The 21,890-nt window shown below is 45.1% G+C and overlaps 1 protein-coding gene across 5 annotated transcripts in view; it reads right to left on the reverse strand.

Moving 5' to 3' along the window:
• Nucleotides 1-21,890, reverse strand: part of DAPK1 (death associated protein kinase 1) — a 192,860-nt gene that overhangs the window by 26,952 nt on the left and 144,018 nt on the right. For all 5 annotated transcript variants that reach the window (XM_066367854.1, XM_066367853.1, XM_066367850.1 and 2 more), the window contains exons 13-19: nucleotides 21,739-21,837; nucleotides 20,493-20,591; nucleotides 18,366-18,464; nucleotides 16,814-17,011; nucleotides 15,280-15,477; nucleotides 11,541-11,639; nucleotides 3,379-3,456 (exon numbers count right to left, since the gene is read on the reverse strand). In XM_066367854.1, coding sequence (XP_066223951.1) covers nucleotides 3,379-3,456; nucleotides 11,541-11,639; nucleotides 15,280-15,477; nucleotides 16,814-17,011; nucleotides 18,366-18,464; nucleotides 20,493-20,591; nucleotides 21,739-21,837 — 870 coding nt within the window. The remainder of the gene's footprint in view (nucleotides 1-3,378; nucleotides 3,457-11,540; nucleotides 11,640-15,279; nucleotides 15,478-16,813; nucleotides 17,012-18,365; nucleotides 18,465-20,492; nucleotides 20,592-21,738; nucleotides 21,838-21,890) is intronic.

Raw genomic sequence — 21,890 nt, forward strand, 5'->3', positions numbered from 1 at the left:
CCAGCCAGAGACAGTAGTCAATGAAGGCGTATGGCTGTGTTTCAATAAAACTTTATTTACAAAAAACTGTTGGCTGGTCAGTTTTGGCTTATAGGCCATCGTTTGCCAACCTCTAATTTGGCTTATTTTGCATTTTTCTTTTATGTTTATTGGCTGAGTCTTGCCCCCTTTAGTTCATTGTGATCTCTTTAGAGCTTTAGAACAGTTCTTGGCATGCAGTAGACTCTGTGACTGTCTTTTAAATGAATATTATTTGGTAATCTCTTTGCTCATTGAAGCCCTTTAGTTCCCTTTCTTCCAGCAACTTTCCCCTCTGGAAATTCAGCTTCCACTTTCTCATCAGAACAGATGACTCAACATCCGCTGATGGACAGGGACGAGCATCCTGCAATCTGGGAAAGCCAGATAAGAGCTTGGGGAGGTGATGTGGCTTTCTGCACGTGGCAGGATGTAATCAGACCCAGCACCGATGGAACAGAAGCTCTTAATTATGCAAATGCAGCTTACTTGTAAATTTTAAATTCTGGGCAAATTCCCAACTTTGTGCTCTTTTCCCAAATATTCCTGGGTACCATTCTCAGTGTCTAGTCTTGGGCTTAGGAAAAGCAACTACTTTTATATCAGCTTATGGAAAATCTGATTAGAAGGACAATCAAACAAAATAAAAATAAGCCAACTCCCCAAACCTCCTGAGACTAGTATTTTGGTTGGCTAAGCAACAGCACAGTTAGTGGGCAGGTTCTGAGGGCTGAACTGGGCTTTGTTTAGTGGTGGGGGAGAGCACAGTGGTGAGCAGAAGGGACAGGCGGTTCTTATTCTATAAAAAGACTGTATCTAAAACCCAGGGTGTGACTGGGGTGCTTCCAGAGACCCTGAAGCAATAGTGTGCTACTCAACCAGCTTGCTAGGGAGGAAACGGCCCTGATTTGTAATGTTTGCCACTCCTGTGGTGTAAACTGCCGCCATAGTTGACTACAAGCCCCAGTGTGGCGGCACTGAACACGCGGTTGGGAAGAGACGCTGATGGTGGGCTTCCCAGATAGACCAGAGGTCCCTCACCCAACTGCTCACAAGTCACTTTGTGTTGAACTGGGTCACAGCAGACACCACCCCACTCAGGGCTGAGCTGTGTTCTTCTTTCTCCCACAAGACCCACCTCGGCCAGCCTCCCTCCGGCCCTGCCCAGATGCACGGCTGAAAGGTTTCAGCTCCCACGGGTCTGCCCCCTGTGCCGTCTAAACGTGGAGATGCCCTCTCTCCTCTGGCCTGTCCTCTGCTGCCCCGTGCTGGCCAGCAAGATGACCTTGGTCCTACTTCTGGAACAGGGGCCCAGGGCTGCCCTAGCACACACTGTTTTAAAATATATTTCTAGGTTTGGCAGCTGATTAGAGGTGAAAACACAGGGAGCTTTTCTTTTGCTAATTTGGCCCATTTGGAAACCAAATGCAATGTTTTCGCCATTTCAGGCCAACCGCCCTGCTGTCCAGGTATAAGTTTCTTCCCCTGAAACGTGTTTAGGATGAAGGGTAGGTCTTCAGAGGGTGGCACCACCCAGGGGGTGTTAGAAAATTGTGGCCTTTTTTTTCCCCCCCACAATGACTGGAGGAGTGTGGGAACTGTCACAGCAGGTGCCGGGAGTCCTGGAATCCTGTGAAGACAGGCAGCCCCACCCATCCGACACACTGGAGTGTGGCTGGAAATACCTGTCACTCAACCCTCCCCTTTCTGGCTCCTCCGGAAGCTGAGGTCAAGGGTCCTTCGAGGGAATGACTAAGGAAAACAAGTCCCAAATCCGGGGGTCTCCTTGGGCACCCAGTTCTGGCATAGTCTGCGAGGGGCGTGGGCCCCGGGTTATCCCCAGGGAGGAGATGCTTGCAGTCACCGAGCTGACAAGCCCAGCATGGGGAATAACTGCCCCTGGCTGGGGGAAGGGGAATACACTGACGGCATGAGCCCCCTGCGGAGCACTGGCCCGGACGTGTCTACGTGGGGTCTGAGCCTGGGCTCTGTGCTTGGTAGCATGTTGCTTCACCAACTTGAGTCTGGTTTCCTGTAAGAAAAAGTGAGTAAGGCGAGGAGAGTTTTTCCAGACTGATTTCTTTCTGGAGTTTCCAGAACAAAGGATAAACGGAACCCTGCAATAGCCTGGGAGAACCCAGTGTTTGCTGGTTGCCTGACCAGAGCCTTTGTGACCAGTCCACAGACTCCAAAGCAGGAAGGTGTGAAAATAGATTATTCTCTCTTGCACCCCCCCCAAAGTCAACTCCAAGCACTGGGGAACAAATATTCTCATCGATGTATCTCCTTGCCTAACCCCCAACCAGGGACCACTATGAAAATGCAGCGTTGGTAGCTGAAAGTTAAGACATTTCCACCTCTCCCCTGGGCATGTTTCAACTCATAGGCAGGACTTCTGTAGGATACCCTGAGCTTATTTGGGGCAATATCTTTTCAATCAGCACTTAAACAGACTAAATTATTTTTCCCTTTCAATACAGTTTGTTTTTTGAAAAATCATTATAGGAGATTTGGAAAATACAGTGAGGTATAAAAAAAGAACATGTTAATTATACTAGCAAAATCCAAAAACACCATTGTTAACATCTTTTTTCCCACACATTTCAGAAAAACATAGTTGAGATTATAATGTGCACATAATTTATCTTCTGCTTTGAAGTCCAGGAACATCCTAAGCATTAAACTGCTGTCACTAAAAACCTCTTAAAAATATTTTAATGGCCTACAACCATTCTATTCTATAGTTGTATGATAATTTGCTAGACATTATTGTTGAGCATCTGATGTTTATAATATGAAAATTATAAACAACACTGCAACGAACATCTTTGTGCATAAAACTTTTTTTCCCTGTGTTTCTTTCATTTCTTTAGGATAGAGTCCCAGACATAGAGTCCCTAGATTAAAGGATATGACTATATTGAAGTCTCTTAATACACGATGCTATAACATAGGCTAGAAAGTCACACCTGCATTTACTTATTTTTGTCATGTTTCCTTAAACTTCGAAAAAATGATGTTAAAAAAACCAGAGCATACATTGGCGTCTTGAAGCTCCAAACATCAAGAAGGAAAGAAGCAGTCAGCTTTCTCCCTTCCCATCCACTGTCTGGGGGCAGATATTACAGAGAGGGCAGGAGGAGAGGAGTTAAGCACAATTGTAAAGAGGTCAAACGGTCTCCAAGTACAAATACAGAAGAAACCGGACAGGGAGATGATACATTTAGGCAAATGAATACGCAAAACACAGTACAGGGACAGCAGCCTGGGAGTCCAAAGACTCATTCTCAGAATCTACAGGGCAAAAGACACATTTTCACATAAAAACAGACCTTCAGACCGATAAACTGAATTTCTCACCTTTCGGAGTCTTGCAAGAAGACCTGCTACATGTTCATGCTGTTCCGATCTAGCAAGATCTTCTGCTGTCTTCCCATCCTGTTGGAGAAAAATGATTAGTTTCTGTCCCTTCGCAACAGAGAGCTGTGTGTTCCTCACACCAGTTCTGCCGTTGGAGGCAGAAACCAGAACAGGAGATGGGCAGAAAGAGCACATCTGGGCTTATTTCCCTTTCTGTGGAATCCTTGTCTCACCTGACCGTGCGGGAAAGGAAAAGAAGTAGTGGGAAGACATCGGGCCCTGGTGCTTTGAGGCCCAACGGTGAGATGTCTCAGGCTCCCAGGCTTTAATCAAACTCAGCTCCTCGTTAGCAGGCAGATTACTGGGTGAACTGAACCGTTCTCCAATTAGGCAGACAATAAAGATTGTCATTAGATGCCAATTCTAGTTAGTGCCAGCCAACGTCTTAAAGTACTTTCATAGAGGAACCTCAGCACCGACATGCTAGTTACCAGTAATGACTGTGCATTCAAAGGCTTTAGTTTAACAGACAATTTTATCTAAAGATTTTCAGTGAACATAAAAGGAGGATATGGACGAAAAAGGGGTCACATACTGAACCTGTCAAAGTCAGGGGAGGCCTGCATGGCAGCCTTACAAATTCAGGAGACCTAATGTCTGGTTTGAATGGATGGTTTGAAATTAAACCTTTCAAACCGAAAGCAAGTCATGGGGGGTCATCCTGTCGTAGGCAGGTATATTCCCTGATACAGAACCCGTTTATTGCCTTTTTGCATCTGCAATGACATACCTTTGGGATGCCAGGGCGACTTCCCTTCTCCAGCCCCTCGGGACACAAGCACTGCACCCGAGCACAGACCACAGAAACCCTCACTGTTATTGTGCTCCCGTTAATTACTGTTAACTCTCCTATACCCTTCCGTGTAAAAGAAGCATGTGTCTATCCATCTTCCTTTCTATCCAGTCTCGGAGACCTCCCCCTCTCCTTCCTCCCGCCTCTGCCTTTGCCCTCCCAAATCTATGACTTTAATGTGACCCCCTGACGTTTTCTTTCTTCGATTCTGATGTATAAAATAAGGTGCAAAACTGCCCTTCTCCGGAGCATTTTCTCAATCCCCTCAGATTCTGTGTCCTGGAAATTGCCAGTTTGGCTCAAATAAACTCATAAAAATTCTTACAGGTTTGGACATTTTTTTCGCCAACAAGGAAATAAGGGTCCGTGGCACTTTGGTGTTTGCTTTTTAATTAGAAGAGTTTCACAGGGCCGCCGTTTCACAGAAACAGATTCATCCGTTTCTATACCACGAGTGTGCACAACAACGGCTGACACTGCTGAGCGCCTCCTGGCAATCCGGCCCGGTCCTGTCCTCTTTGCCTTGTGTGCCCCGGCTCAGTCACTCGAGGAGGTGGGAGCCGCAGCGGTCACAGGCCACCCAGGAGGACACACGGGCTTAAGGGCTGTTCTGCAGCAGTTTTAGGAAGCATTATACACTTAAGAGTAGAAATGATGAAGAAGAGCAATTTCCACTTAAATAAAATCAACATTTTTTAAACAAGAAGAAGAAGATGATTTTGGCTTCTTTCTCAGTGTTTATCAATCACAAAGTCCCATTCCCATGGAAGCTGAGAAATGCCCAAATCTGTTTAACAGCACACCTTCTGATTTCTCAAAGTGAGTCACTCTCTGAGCCACGCATGGGGTCCCATTAGACCGGCGTTTCTCGACGTTGGCCTGATTGACACAATTCCCGGTTGCAGGGTCTGCCCGGTGCTCTGCGGGGTGTTCAGCGGCGCCCCTGGCCTCTACCACTAGATGCCAGCAGCATTCCACTTCCCCAACTTGTGACATCCCACAGTGTCTCCAGCCATTGCCCAGTGTTCCCTGGACAAAATCGCCCAGGTGAGAACCGGCATCTTAGGCTGAAACTGGAAGCTCAGACGGGTGCTCCGGAGGAAGCATGTTGACAGTCGTGTGCCATCTCCCTGCTCCTTCAGAATCTCGAAAAATCTTCCAAGAGACAGGCAGGGGCTTGTGGTTTGTTTTGGTGATGCATTAGGTATCATGCTAGGCACCGCATCCCAACCACAGATCCATGCCAAACTGCCTAACTCCTTTCCCGACATGGTAAGAAAAAGAATCAGTTCAGCAGTTCCCAAACTCCACTGCACACTGCAGTCGCTGGGTCTTTAAGAACTCCCCTGGCCTGGCTCCCACCCAGACACTCTGCTTCTATCAGTTTGAGGTGTGCCCTGGGAACCGGGTTCTCAGTGCTCTCAGGTAATTTTATGGTACAGGAACGTTTAGGAGCCACTGCTCTGGAAATCTGAGCCTCAACTTAAGTTTTCTGTCTTCTGGCGTGTCATATATTTCTGTGGAAGACCTCAGATCTGCATGGAGGACAGGCTGAGGATTTTAATAACAAACGTTACTCTTCACCGCTAAGCCTCGTGAATGAGAGAAAAACAATCGTCAGCAACAGCCCTTGCATTTGCACAGAATGGTACACTTTGCAAAACACATTACTCTCAAGGACACTCCTCAGGCTTCCAAAAGAAACATCTGCCAGTGTCGTGGGATGAATATGGGCTTTGGAGTTAGAAGGACCCAGCTTTAAGTCCTGACTGCACCTTACCAGCTGTGTGGCCAGTCACTTGGGCTCCTGGAGTCTGGGTTTCTTCCTCTGCAAGATGGGAACAGACACCCTCACTGCACAGACTCTGAGCAGATTAGAGAAAACCAAATGGAAAGAACCAACAAAGTATGTACCAGGCACAGAAAAAACAAACAAACAGAAGTGGTAATGATTCAAGCAAGAGATGAGATTTTTCTAAACTCCCTGGTTTCTGTCCCAGAGGGAAGGGGATAAGAGCTGGATCTCTGCCAAACGCCCCCAAGCAAGGTGCTAACTCCCTGGGCCAGGGGTTGGGAACCTATGGCTCGTGAGCCAGATGTGGCTCTTTTGATGGCTGCATCTGGCTCGCAAATCTTTGATAAAAATAATAATGTTAAAAATATAAAACATTCTCATATATTATAATCCATTCACTTCCTACCGCTCATGTTCATGGTTGTGGGTGGCTGGAGCCAATCACAGCTGACCTCCGGGACAACACCAAATTTTTATTGGATAATGCGTAACGTACATGGGTTGTTGTATGGCTCTCACGGAATTACATTTTAAAATATGTGGCATTCATGGCTCTCTCAGCCAAAAGGGTTCCCGACCCCTGCCCTGGGCTGTTCCTGGACCTCCCAGCGATCCTAACCTTCCCTGCTCTCCTCCTTACAGCTCTCCTTGTTACAAACAGTGGTCTAGGAAGGCCTCAGGGAGAAGGTGGTAGTTAAGTAAAAAATGGAAGAAGATGTAAGAGACCCAGCCTTCAGCATGCCTGGGGAAGCCCTGCACTTGCTGTGTGAATCACTGGCATGTTTGAAGATGTGGCTGCTGCAGGAGGAGCAAAGAGAGGGAAGGGACAAGTCCCGGAGAGGTAGCCAGTGAAAAAGGATTTTAAAAAGCTACTGGTCCTTAGGTGAGAAAGACTATAAGGAAGGGGAAGGCAGTGATTACTACAAAAGTCGGAGTGGGGGTTGCACTCAGGGCTGGGAGAAGGACACATAGCAAAAGGCTACTGGGGGTCTCTGGGGTGGCCTCCAAAGTTTTATTTCTTGATCTGAGTGGTGTTACAAAGGGGTTTATCTTAATCATCAAGCTTTACTTTTTTTTGGTTCGTATGCTTTTTGAAAACTGTATTTTATAATAAAAGTTTTGAAGAAGAGAGCTAGCAAGTGACTGGGGACCATGCTGAGGGTCACTAGGAGTTGAGGACTGCGGAAGGTGGAGGAGGGGCAGAAGACAAGAAAAAAAGAGGATGAAACATTCAGAGGGGTTTTTCAAATAATCCTGGCTGAGAACAGAATGGGAGAGGAAGGTAACACTAGAGGGCGCTGCAGGGCCAAGGGCTGTGGGGAAGGATGGGAAGAAGGGTGCCTGCCTGCTCAGGCAGTGAGTGAGCTGTCCCCACACGCAGGTACTCATTGCTTGACATGTGGCCCAAGTAAGATGTGCTCTGGGTATAAAATACATGCTGAGTTTTACATACTTGGTCCAAACCCAAGAATGTGAAATATCTCAATCATTTTAAAACACTGATTACATGTCAAAATGTTAATATTTTACATATCTTGTATTAAATATATTACTAAAATTAATTTCCTCTTTTCCTTTTTAGATGTGGCTATTAGAATATTAAAAATGGGCCCTGGCTGGTTTGCTCAATGGATAGAGCATTGGCCCAGCATATGAATGTCCTGGGTTTGATCCCTGGTCAGAGCACACATGTGAAGTGACCATTTTCTTCTCTCCCTTTCCCTCTTTTCTCTCTCTTTCCCTACCACAGCCAGTGGCTCAATTAGTTCGAGTGTCGGCCCGGGTGCTAAGGGTAACTTGGTTGGTCTGAGTGTGTCAGCCTCAGGTGTTAAAAATAGCTCAGTTGATTCAAACACCCATCCCAGATGGAGGTTGCTGGGTGGGTCCCAGTAGAGGCACATGCAGGAGTCTGTCTATTTCTCTTTCTCAAAAAATAAAATAATATTGGGCATGACACATAGGTATGTATTATTGTTCCATTGGAGATGTCCTCAGCAGAGAGCACAGTGTCTCAAAGATCACACCATCCCCAGCTCAAATCCCTAGTGCAGGGGTCCCCAAACTGCGGCCCCCTGAAGCCATTTATCCAGCCCCTGCTGCACTTCCGGAAGGGGCACCTCTTTCATTGGTGGTCAGTGAGAGGAGCATAGCTCCCATTGAAATACTGTTCAGTTTGTTGATTTAAATTTACTTGTTCTTTATTTTAAATATTGTATTTGTTCTCGTTTTGTTTTTTACATTAAAATAATATATGTGCAATGTGCATAGGGATTTGTTCATAGTTTTTTTTATAGTCCGCCCCTCCAACGGTCTGAGGGACAGTGAAATGGCCCCTGTGTAAAAAGTTTGGGGACTCCTGCCCTAGTGAGTAGCATGCATTAGAAGCCACAGTAAGTTATCCAGAAGATCTGGCTAGAATAATTAACAAAGGTGGCTGTACTAAATACAGATTTTTTAATGTAGATGAAACAACCTTCTTTTGGAAGAAGATATCGTCTAGGACTTCCCTAGCTAGAGAGAAGTCAATACCTGGCTTCAGAGCTTTGAAATACAGGTTGATTCTCTTGTTAGGGGCTAATGTAGCTAGTGACTCTAAGTTGAAGCTAATGCTCATTTACCATTCTGAAATTCCTAGGGCTCTTAAGAATTATGGTATAGCTACTCTTCCTATGCTCTACAAACGAAACAACAAAGCCTGGATGGCAGCACATCTGTTTATAACATGGTTTGCTGAATATTTTAAGCCCACTGTTAAGATGTACTGCTCAGAAAAAAGACTCCTTTCAAAATATCACTGCTCACTGACAATGCACCTGTTCACCCAGGAGCTCTAACGAAGATGTACAAGATTCATGTTGTTTTCATGCCTGCTAACACAGCACTCATTCTGCAGCCCATAGATTGAGGAGTAATTTTAACTTTAAGTCCTCTTATTTAAGAAAGACATTTCATAAGGCTATAGCTGCCATAGATAGTGGTCCTTCTGACAGAACTGGGCAAAGTAAACTGAAAACCTTCTGGAAAGAATTCACCACTCTAGATGCACTAAGAATATTTGTAATTTACAGGGAGAGGTCAAAATATCAACATCAACAGGAGTTTGGAAGAAGTTGCTGCCAACCCTCGTGGATGACTTTGGGGTTCAAGACTTCAGTGCAGGAAGTAACCATAGGTGTGGTGGAAATAACAAGAGAACCAGAATTAGAAGTGATGCCTGAAAGTGTGACTAGATTCCTGCCACTCATGAAAGAACTAACAGATGAGGAATTACTTCATACGGGTGAGCAAAGAAACTAGCTCCTGGAGATGGAATCCACTCCTGGGAAGATGCTGTGAAGGTTGTTGAAACAAGAACAAAGGATTTAGAATATCACATAAATTTAGTTGCTAAAGTAGTGGCAGGGTTAGAAAGGACTGACTCCAATTTTGAAAGACGTTCTACTGTGAGTAAAATGCTATCAACTGTTATTACACACTCCAGAGAAACCATCTGCAAAGGAAGTCAATCCATGCAGCACACTTCATTGTGGTCTTATTTTGAGAAATTCCCATAGCTGCCCCAGCCTTTGGCAACCAACACCCTGACTGGTCAGCAGCCGTCAACATCAAGGCAAGACCCTCCGCCAGCAAAAAGGCTACCGACTGTCTGAAAGCTCAGATAATGGTTAGCATGTTTCAGCAATAAATTTTCAATTAAGGTATGTATAGTGTTTGTTGTAGACATAATGCCACTGCACACTTCACGGACTACAGTGTAGTATAAACATAGCTTTTGTATGTACTGGGAAGCCGAAAAACTTGTGCGAGTTGCTTTATTGTGGTATTTGCTTTGTTGCTGTGGTCTGGAACCGAACCTGTAGTATCTCCGAGGCATGCCTGTACCCTAGACTAGAGGTCAGCAAACAATCCTGGAAAGGGCCAGATAGTAGGTATTTTGACTCTGTGGACCACAGGGTCTCTGTTACACTGCTCACCTCTGCTCTCGTTGCGTGAAAGCTGCCATTGGCAACAGGAAAACAACGGCATGGCTGCGTCCCGCTAACACCTCATTTACAGAACAGGCAGTGGCTGGATCTGGTCCATGGACCAAAGTTTGTCAGCCCCTTTCTGACAAGAAACGAGGCCCTCCATCCATCCCCAGCACCCTGATCCAACCTCAGGTCTGTTGCCATATACACTGCTCACAAAAATGAAGGGGTTAGGGAACTGCCAATACTCTAGTACTTTCAGCCTTTTGTATAGTGCATTTTCACCAATGAAATAAAAGTTGGTTTTGCATCTCATTTGACTCGTTTGCTTTTCTGATGTTCTTGTTCAATAAAAAATCAAATGCTTCTTTTCTTTTTTATCGCTTCATATTCACTTTGAAATATCCCCTAATTTCTGGGAGCAGTATATTAAAACTCCAATGAATCTCCTCAGAAAAACACTTTGTGTCAGCAAAGTGCTAGTGAGTTTTAGGGACCTCCCACATGAGAGAGAGAATGGAGAGTTAACCCACTGCTGGGCCAGAAACAATTCCAAAGATAACACGTCACTGCGGCAAACAGCGTCAGCTTATCTCCTTAGCTGACATGTTTTCCTCTTTGGTCTTTCATGAAATGTGAATCAGAGGGTTTCTCCTGCAGGGGGTTACCGGTCTGGAATGAGGAGTGGTGAGTGAAGGGAAATTACAAAATCGCATTTAAAAATAACTTGCAGCCTGACAGCAAAGCCAGACTTTTTAAAGGAGACAGCAGCTCTTGTCAACGGATCATCGCACTCTCAGGGCCCCTGCCCCCGCCCTCCCTGAAAGCCCATGGCCCCTCCAGCGCCCTGCACCCAGGAGGAGCATTCGGGAAAGGAGAATGCACACACATCTAATGAAACAGGCAAAGGCACAGTTGTGTAACACGGGGAACAAAAAGGCCAGTGGGAAACAGCAGGCACTCCTGGCCATGCAGGCCTGGTGAGGGGAGAGCACGAGGCAGTATCCCGGTATTACCCCAGGTGCGCATGGGCAAGCGTTCCTGGCTCTTCGGTGCAGGGGCTACAGCTTAGTAGCAGCTTGTCTGCTTTAGAATGCAGCTGCAAAGCAATACCTTTCCCCTTAGGCCTCAGATGTTTTTTATTCTTTTCTTTTCTTTTTAAAAATTCAGTGAGAGGAAGGGAGGCAAAGAGACTGACTCCTACATGCACCCAGACCAGGATCCACCTGGCAAGCCCACCAGGGGGCGTTGCTCCATTGCAACCAGAGCTCTTAGCGCCTGAGGCAGAGGCCATGGAGCCATCCTCAATGCCCAGAGCCAACTTGCTCCAATCAAGCCATGGCTGCAGGAGGAGAAGAGAGAGAGAGAGAGAGAGAGAGAGAGAGAGAGAGAGAGAGAGAGAGAGAGAAGTAGGGGTAGGGGTGAGGGGGTGGAGAAGCAGATGGGTCCAGGACATCCACACACCAGGCCGATACTCTACCACTGAGCCAACTGGCCAGGGCTGCAGATGTTTTTGGTTGCCTTTTCCTGCTGGAAGGCTACTCACCGAGGTCAGTGCCTCCACGTTGGCGCCTGTCAGACAGAGGTAGCGGACCACATCGAGAATCCCATTGTTGGCTGCAAGGTGCAGAGGTGTTCGTCCGTACTGCAGGAGACAAAAAGACCCCAGAGAGTCCTTCTCATGACTGTGCCTCAGGATGAAGTGAATGGAGCCTATCCCCTGGGGCCAGCGCTGGGGGAGGAACCTGGGATCCACCAGATGGAAACAGGAGGCCTTGTCTAGAAGCTTGCCTTTCCCAACGAAGGCAAGCCAAGCACAATGTTTTTAAGCATTTTTTAGTTAAAAGAGGAACTACAAAATAAAACTTCAAAAGGATGAAAGAGTGGGAGGTTTATCATAAGGTAATCAGGTCTCTGCTGTGCTGGCATAAAGGAGGGTTGAGTCAGGGCTTATGGGCTCCAAGGTTCCAGAAAGATCTGCACCACAGTTCAAATGCAGACACAGCAGGGGAAGAAGGGATGGAAGGTCAGCCAGTGAAGATATTCTGATGAGGTGAAATTCCAAATACATGCCTACCAAATTTTTTATGAATATGGTTCCAAATTATGTGCCAAAGCACCTCAGGGCACTGCAGTAGATTCATGGGGGCATGATAAATGTTTTAGATTTTCAATGAAACCAGCAGGTTCGAACCCCAGGTGAACTAGATTCAGGTAGTTCACAGCCTCCACATTAGACTGCTCTGTCTTCCTTTCCATGACATCATGTCTGCACAATGGGGGTTTGGTGACTGCAATAAGAACGTATCTTGAGAAAATTAATGTAGAGTGGGCAGTTAAGGGTCATGGTGTCCGGTCTGACTCCAAGGTCTGAGGAGCTGTGAGGTGCCCAATGAGCGCACCTATCCCACTAGTACATTATTGTGGGTGTGTAAGAATGACATTAAAATAGTAGGTTCCTTTCGATTTATGTGAATCATTTACTGCAACAGCTACTAACTTATTAGGATGTGAATATTTACTAAGTTGTTTAGACTGAACTACTTAATAAACAGAACTGTAAGGTACTTCTTTTGCCTTGAGGAAACCGTGGAAAAATTACTGAGATACTGCAGATGTTGGGAACCAAGAAAGTCTGGGTATCTCTGTCTTCTGTTGCTTATTAGCAAATACCCGTCTTTGCTATGGAGTTAACACGGGCTTATTTAAAATATCCAAACAACTTAAAAGGGTAAATGGTATAAAAGAGAAGTCCTCCACAAAGCTGCTGTGAGCTGAGCCTGAGCCCTGAAGGTGGCTGGGAAGCCTGTCAGTGGGACATTAATAAAAACTTGATGAGCCTTGGCTGAATAGCTCAGTTGGTTAGAGCATCATCTCCATACTCAAAGGTTGTGAGTTCGATCCCTGGTCAGGGCTCATACAGGAACAGACTGATGTTCCTGTCTCTCTCTCTCTAAAATCAATAAATAAATTAAAAACAAAGCAAAAAGAACTTGATCATCATGAAATTCTGCCCAGGCGGGTGAAGAATGGACTGAACTTTGCTGCTGATTCTAAGAGGTTGAAATTAGAAAGCAAAGGAGTTTTCCTCCAGCTGAGCTCAACGCAGTGACAAAATCATCTCCTGAATGCCTTCTACGTGCTGTCGCTGGGCTGTACATAGTGAAAATACGCGTTTATGTCACTGTCTATGAACTACCACAGCCATCTACAGTATCGAAAATGGCTAGGCTTCCTAATAAGTTCGATGAAAAATATTTTTAAATGCTGAGGCTGTCCCATTAAACGAGCTAGTTGTTTTTATTTTCAGAGAATTTACATTTATTATGTAAAAAGAATTGAACACATGAAACCTATATAATTATATTAACCAGTGTCACCCAAATAAAAGCAATAAAAAATTTTTTTTAAAGGTTTTTTTTTTTTTTTTTTTTTTCTTTTTTCTGAAGCTGGAAACAGGGCGAAACAGTCAGACAGACTCCCGCATGCGCCCGACCGGGATCCACCCGGCACGCCCACCAGGGGCTGTGCTCTGCCCCCCAGGGGGCGATGCTCTGCCCATCCTGGGCGTCGCCATATTGCGACCAGAGCCACTCTAGCGCCTGAGGCAGAGGCCACAGAGCCATGCCCAGCGCCCGGGCCATCTTTGCTCCAATGGAGCCTTGGCTGCGGGAGGGGAAGAGAGAGACAGAGAGGAAAGCGCGGCGGAGGGGTGGAGAAGCAAATGGGCGCTTCTCCTGTGTGCCCTGGCCGGGAATCGAACCCGGGTCCTCCGCACGCTAGGCCGACGCTCTACCGCTGAGCCAACCGGCCAGGGCTAAAGGTTTTATTTATTGCCTGACCTGTGGTGGTGCAATGGACAAAGCGCCGACCTGGAATGCTGAGGCCGCCAGTCCGAAACCCTGGGTTTGCCTGGTCAAGGCACGTATGGGAGTTGATGCTTCCTGCTCCCCCCACCCCCCGCCGAGCCAGTTGTTTTTAAACATGAAAGTCTAGGATTATGTTGCTGGGTATGTTATAGAGCATATTTAACAAGGATAGTTTTTGCATTTAGGCGTGAGGAGAACATGAGGTCCCTCCCTTCTTTAGATGAGTGCAAAACAGCATGGGAGGTGGTGCTTCTTCACCTAAGCTGTGCACACAATGGCCAAGACTAAATGTATTCAAATGAGTGCCACGATGTTCCTTGAAACTGCTTTTTATTCATTTAAAGACTCCTAGAAGGAAAGCCAAGGGCTTGATGCTTCTTAATATTACATTTGGCTTTCCCCTTAAGCCACTTACATAACTGACTTGGCAAGATTAGAATGGGATAAACTAAGAAAGCAACCAGCAGCTAATGGCTAAGACCTAAGATATTGCCTTTTCATACTTCTAGAATGTGAAGATTACCACTTTCAATTTCCATTAGAATTAATCACATAATATGCAACAAAAATGATTTTTTTGCAGTAGTATAATTTCCAGTTGCTTCAGACATTAATTTGTTCACCTCCAACAAATCATAATAAAATTTTGCTAGCATTATGCCTATCATTTATAAAAAAGTCCCCATAATTAATAAAAAATAGGACTTTGTTTTTAACATAATCTGAACAGAATAGTGCTTGTCTCTCATACAGTTACAGGGTCAAAACCACATGAATAGTCGACTGTTCTATCTTATTTGGTAATGAAAACCTAGGTGGTTATTTAGGGAAAGGGAAGGTGTTACCAATCTTCTAGAAGTTGACATACTGAGATTTAAAAAATCAACCTAGGAACATGGAATTATTTATTTTCATTTCTTTTTTTATTCCCTAAATAATAGCACCCCCTTGGTCTTACAACATTGAGCACAAAAAAGGTGCAATAAACTTCTGACCATGACACTTTCAGTGGGAGAAAGGTAAGAAGAGAGAACTGGTCTTAGGAATCTCAATCAAATCTTAACTCGTTAGGTGTTTTCCTGAAGACTCAGAGCTCCAGCAAGATGCCTCAATGTGTACCATGTTTTCTGATCCTCTACAGGTAGATGGTGTCTGTCTGTCTCTCTCTCTGTCCTTAAGTCATAAACCAGGTGAGGTAGGGAGTATTTATCAATGCAATCATTTTATGTTACTTCCCACAATTATATGAAAGTCATATGTAAGATATGACTTCAAGTGGAGAGTCCCAAAAGCAAAGAACAGGTCCATCTGAGCCACACTGACTGAACAATGAAGAGAAGCAGACGGGAACTTGAGCAAAAACCAGAGGCAGGTCAACTGATACTGGCCTTCTGGGGTCCTTTTCTCCAGCCTTACCTTGTTGGAGATATCCAAATTGCAGCTGGCTTCACAGAGGGCCACCACAATAGGCACGTTGCCATCTTTGCAGGCCACGTGGAGGGGGGTGTTGCCGTGCCTATCTTGGAAATTGACGAAACATCCCTGGCTGATGAGAGTGTGGATGACCTCCATCTGACATCGTCTTACAGCAAGATGAAGAGCGATGTGTCCGTCCTGCAACAGACACCAGAGGCCATGAGCACTCTCACTTGGGCACATGGGCCTGGCCTCGCTTCTCCAGCACTATCGGGCTAGGTTTAACTGGAACAGGATCCCTGCTGCAAAGCCTGAAGGAGGATTAAAGACCACAGACTTCACTCCTGGGGTCTGGCGGATAGGCTCCATACATTCCACTCTGAAGAATCAGGCTGTGTTGCCCATCAGCGTGGTTAACCTAAGCTTGGCCAGTACAATTAGATGAAAGACTTGACACTTCTTTTTGTCTCTGAATGTACAGGACTTAAGTAATTGTTGGGATTTCAATGGCCTGTTTTACTAAGTAGTCCAAACACACTTAAAAACATTTGCTCAGCAATCTTTACATCAGAAGCTGAGAAAGAAACGTGAAGTGATTTGCTCAAGGGCTGTCACATATATGAAAAGCAAAGATAATGTGCTTAATATTTGTTTCTCACTAAAGGCCAGTCCGAGAACTCCTTCTGCCTAGCATAGAATCCCTGGTGAGCAGATGTGCTGAGTTTCAGGAGCTGGGCAGAGGGTTTGGAAACATTTGTATAACTTCTCTGTTCCAGGGCTTGTTAATCTCAGCATATAAACATTTTGGTCCTGTCCTGCGAGCTGTGGAGTATAAACAGCACCACTGGTCTTTATCTACTAGATGCCAGTAGTAATGCCCACTCATGGCACAACAACCATTAAATGTCTCCAGCTATTGCCAAATGGCCCCTGGGAGCGGGGTTGCACCCAGTTGAGAACCACTTTTTTTGTCATAAATGGCAGCTACTATATTATCTGGTATCCAAATCTAACTATATACAGCAACATCACAGCCTCGTTTTAAGTAAAAGTTCACAATTATAACAGATTATGTTGAATCTGCTTAATTTAAAAAGGAACACGTGGAGTAGAATTGAGATCGCCAGACAAATAAGAGTGGTTTATTGTCTTTATACAAAATAGCAGGCGATGGAGAGAAATCAACCACCTGTTTCTTTGTTTCTCTACAAATAACTAGTGCGTTGCCAAAGTTAGTGCTAAATCAAATTGTCTTGTGTTCCGTGATCATCACTGTAGCTGCTCCAAGCTAAAAAGGTTAAAAATAAAGGAGACCTGAGTCATCTGACCAATTCACAACTTTTGTTACATGCCACAAACAAATATTATTAAACAGAATCTAGAAAAGTTCATGGAATCTTTGGAACAGAGAAGACAAATAATAATTACAATTTGGCGCATTCGAGTTTATTTTAGGTAAACTGAGGAAGTCCTGTGGTCCCTCCAGCTCCCCGATCACTTCTCGGTGAGTGTGACACATTCACCCACGAAGTACCTTGTCAGAGGCATTGAGATCGGCTCCGTGTTCAGCCAGACACTCCACGATGTCGTGGTAGCCCCGGGCGGAGGCCGTCAGGAGGGGCGTCTCCCCTTCCCGGTTCTTAATGTTGACGTTGCAGCCGGCTTCACACAGGGCTTTGGCCACAGAGTAGTAGCCATGCCAGGCAGCACAGTGCAGAGCGGTTTCTTCTTCCTGGCGAGGGAGACAAGTGCACAGAGGAGGAGGTTGCGATAACAGGAAAGAAAGTACAGGCATGGTGAGAGTCCCTGCTGACTTTGGCAGCAAAGTCAAGGTAACTGAGAGAATGAACGAACAGCTTATTGGAGTAAAGCATTAATCTGAAATAACAGACAAGGGCTTCTCCTTCATTAGTTTTCTTCCCTCAACACTTGAGTGTTGGATGAATTTGGCATTCTCAGCACGAGTGACAGTCAACTTTGGGGAACCCACTGGAACCAACATCTCAGCTCTTTTGAATAAATTCCCAGTGTGGGTGGATTTTTAGCATCTTTCTTATGAAAGTGCTTTCATTTACTTCATCTGAGATCATGAACAGTAGGAAGGTGCTTCTTCGAACAAGAATTCTTCTAATAATCTTGATGTGTCACGACTTCTGTTGTGCATATTCAGAAAGATGAGTCACCTAAACGTACTATTGCTGTGGCAAATAAAAGTAACCGAGATAACCAGGCTTTAATAAGTCAAGGAAAGGGCTGGCTGTGAGGTTTACAGAGTTGTAAAGCTATATGTTCATGGTCCACAGCATTAGACACATGTCTGAGAGGCCATTGCAGTGTCCTGGTTACTGACAGGAGGAACTCTGCAACCAGGCTGTGTGGTTTCAAACCCCAAACCTCAGGTCCACAGCTTATGAGCAACGTGAGCTTGGGCAAGATACTGAGGGAGGAAGGGCCCAAGGCCCGAGTCAGTTTAGAAAGTACAAACCACAGCCACGCAGCTCTTTAACCAGCTCCCTGAAGCAACTTGAGACACTAGCAAGGAAAACGGGATATGCGAGCAGTGAAGGAAAAATGGTCCGAACCTCCCCTTCACATCCCCCCCCCCCCCGGAGACATGAGGGACACACACGTCTGCAGACAAAGAAATCAGGTGCCTTTCAGGTGAAAGCTGAAGCTGTAAAGGTATGTAAGACTCAAAAACGCTAACTTTGGGGAGCTCGTGTCTTGGTACCTAGTAGGCCACCCTGCTCCACCAGCTAATAAATCCTCTTCCTTTAGCACATTGTCTGAGCATCTTTGTCCTCTGGGACTCACTTCCTTTGTTCCTGCAATAATGTAGAACCTCTCCCTGCCTCAGTTTCCTCTTTTGTAAAGTGAAAACGATAGTAATAGTCACCTACCTTTTAGGGTTGTCCAGGCGGGGATTAAATAAAAGAATGATAGATGGTGCTTGTGTTACAGACCCTACCCTCTGGAATCTAAGCAGACACTTGGATAAAACCCCAAGGACTGGTGCATATCATTCTCTGCCCACACATCCACGCAGCGAGCAAACGGAATTGAGAGTGTCAGCCACCATGACCCACCTTATCCTGGAAATTGGGATTGGAGCCAAAGTTGCACAGTAACTGAACCACATCGGCGTGGCCGTAGCGAGCTGCCACGTGAAGGGCCGTCTCCCCAGACTGCAAAAGAAACAGCCAAAGATTCAGAGCACCCCTGGGAGCAGGCTGTGGACTAGAACGCACAGGACTGGAGGCCCGTTCCACACACACCAGCCTTCATGGCCTCCCTCTGTGAGTTCCCACCTCCTCGGTCCAGATGCCCCTTTGGTTCAGGGACTCTGGGGTAGAGTGTCCACCGTGTAGTTAATGTTAAACTCACGCACCTGGCTCATCCTGTTTGTCATAAACCCCATATGAGAATGCTTTCCTTTGTCTGTCACGGCTGTTCTCAAACTCCTTTATAACACTGATGCTTCTAGCTATAGGATTTCTCTAAATATTAGGGTCATTATACAGCAGACATTTACATTTAAATAAATAATGTTTCTGATTTCATTGTCTAGGTTTAGAATCATGAGACTATTCTTTTAGTCTCAGAGATTTTAAAACATCACTATTCAGCCCATACAATAACTTCCAGTGAATTAGTAACAGAAGCAACTTCCTTCCTTAAATCCTTTTTTTAAAAATTGATTTTATAGAGAGAGAGGAAGAGAGAGAGAAACACTGATTTTGTTATTCCACTTATTTAAAAAAATTTTTAGGCCCTGGCTGGTTGGCTCAGTGGTAGAGCGTCAGCCTGGTGTGTAGAAGTCCCAGGTTCGATTCCCAGCCAGGGCACACAGGAGAAGTGCTCACCTGCTTCTCCACCCCTCCCCCTCTCCTTCCTCTCTATTTCTTTCTTCCCCTCCCGCAGCCAAGGCTCCACTGAAGCAAAGTTGGCCCGGGCGCTGAGGATGGCTCCTTGGCCTCTGCCTCAGGAGCTAGAATGGCTCCCCGAAATGCAGCAATGCCCCAGATGGGCAGAGCATTACCCCCTGGTGGGCATGCCAGGTGGATCCCGGTTGGGTGCATGCAGGAGTCTGTCTGGCTGCCTCTCCACTTCTAACTTCAGAAAAATACAAAAAAAAAAAATGTTATTGATTGATTTTAGCAAGGAAGAAAGGGGGAGAGAGAGACAGGAATATCAATCTGCTCTTTTATGTGACCTGACCAGGGATTGAACCAGCAACCTCTGTGCTTTGGGACGATGCTCCAACCAACTGAGCTATCCAGCCAAGGCTATTCTACTTACTTATGCAATCATTAGTTGATTCTTCTATGTGCCCTGACTAGGAATCAAACCCACAACCTTGGTGTATCAGGACAACACTTTAACCAACTGAGCTATCAGGCCAGGGCCCCTTAAAGTATTTTGTTTAGATCTGTCAAAAAAAATCATCAGAATAAACTGATTAAAGCAAAGGAAAATAAGATACTTTGATGCCACCTGAAAGACAACTGCCATAATATACACATCTTTGACGTGCACATGATTCTTAGATATGGTGCAGTGCACAGGCCATACAACTGTATGTGGCAGCTCTGACCAAACAGGACACATTATCCTGCAAGTGTGAGAAGCAGAGATGGGTTGCACAGTAGACTACATAATGGATGAGAAGCTAGAAATCCCAGGTGCACGTGCAGGTCCCAGACCTGACAATTCACACACAGGACTGTGATATGGAATAAAACATGAACATGTGACAGTAAGGCCACTTGCTACGTCAATGATTTTTAAAACATCTTTGCCTCCAGAAGCCTTACTTTACATGCATTATCTCATTAAGCCTTCTAGTGCCAGTGACTGCAAGACCAGCATTGTCAGCCACTTGCAAGATGAAGAGTACGGTAAAGAGACACGTACATGGCGCGTCAGTGAGGATCAGGACTCGGGCCTCTTTCCATTTGTCTTTCTACCGGAACTCTGAGTTTGCATGTTTCTTATGAGAAGTAATTCACTGCTTGCATATTATGGCAACTATCTGGCAGATGTCAGCTAAGAGCAGGTTTTAATATTAGACCAAGCCACCAGCAAAAACAAATTTCTAGATGAAATTCTCTGCAGAAAGATTTTGGTCCTGAATCCTTGTTCTTTGGGCAGGCCAATGTTCCAATGCAGCCTTTTATTACATCCCCCTGTCCCTAAGAAGGTAAGTGCCTTACCTTGTCTTTAACATCCAAAGAGCACTTGTTCTCATGGAGAAATTTCAAGGTATCTACGTGGCCATGTCGAGAGGCCCAGTAGATGGCATTGGATCCACCCTGCGCAAAAACCAACGTGGAGTCACACTTCCAGAGAGCGGATGGATCTGAATGTACATCACTCAGACACACAGTTTCCCTTCCTACTTGATGGCAAATTCCGGAGAAGCGACTTCCGTGAGAAATAATGCCCCCATTTTATTTTTTGTTTTTGCATAGGGACTGAGTTGATATAAGATGTTAACATTCCAGGGCGGGGGGGAAGGGGAGAAGGCAGCTCTGTGTACTACCTCTGCAGATTTTTTGGTAAATTTTGAATTACTCAAAATTAAAAGTTGTTTTTCTTTTCTTAAAACCTTCATTTGAACCTATATTCTCTGTTTAGAATTCCCTATACTATCAAGGGCCAGATTTAGTCCTTTTATAACTCTGTTGAAGGTCTAAGGAAGCTGACGACAGATCCATTGTAATGTCTAGTAGCAGTTAATCAATGTCTCTGCACTTTCAATGCGATTTATAGCTCAAAGCATATCATTCCTCTCTGTGGCCCAATAAACAAACAGGCACATACATTTTCTGATGAGATGATTAGACCATGGAAACTTTTCCAAATGTGACCTCTTACAATAACACTATTTAGTAACTGTGGTCAGTGAGGAGGAGAATCTGGGGCAGTGCACATGGAAAGGCTGCTATGCCAGTGGTCCCCAATCTTTTTTGGGCCACGGACTGGTTTAATGTCAGAAAATATTTTCACGGACTGGCCTTTAGGGTGGGATGTATAAATGTATTATGTGACCAAAACAAGCGTCAAGAGTGAGTCTTAGACAGATGTAACAGAGGGAACCTGGTCATTTTAAAAAAATAAAACATCGTTCAGACTTAAATATAAATAAAACGGAAATAATATAAGTTATTTATTCTTTCTCTGCGGACCGGTACCAAATGGCCCACGGACCAGTAGGGGTCCGTGGCCCGGAGGTTGGGGACCACTGTGCTATGCGACAACTGGGCCCAGGGTAAGAGCAACATCTTCCTTGTTCTGTATAACATTTGTTAGATTGGACCAGGTAAGTTAAGCAGTTTATCTTCCTCTATAGGAAACTGAGGTAGAGCACACATGTTATTTTCTCTGTTACCTCTAGGATTAGAGATATTTGGGAATACTTAAAAAATTAAGTTATTTGCAATAAAACAGAATTATAACCTTATCCTGGACATCGATTCTTGATCCTCTTTTAATGAGCAACTGTAGCATTTGAATATTTCCACAGCCAGCGGCAATAAGTAATGGAGGCGTCCCATGCTGAAATAAGCAAGAAAAAACATACTATTTTTCAAGTTTGGTAGGAAAGAAAA

The sequence above is a fragment of the Saccopteryx leptura genome, chromosome 2 (genome assembly GCF_036850995.1).
Source record: "Saccopteryx leptura isolate mSacLep1 chromosome 2, mSacLep1_pri_phased_curated, whole genome shotgun sequence".
In the NCBI taxonomy this organism is placed as follows: domain Eukaryota; kingdom Metazoa; phylum Chordata; class Mammalia; order Chiroptera; family Emballonuridae; genus Saccopteryx; species Saccopteryx leptura.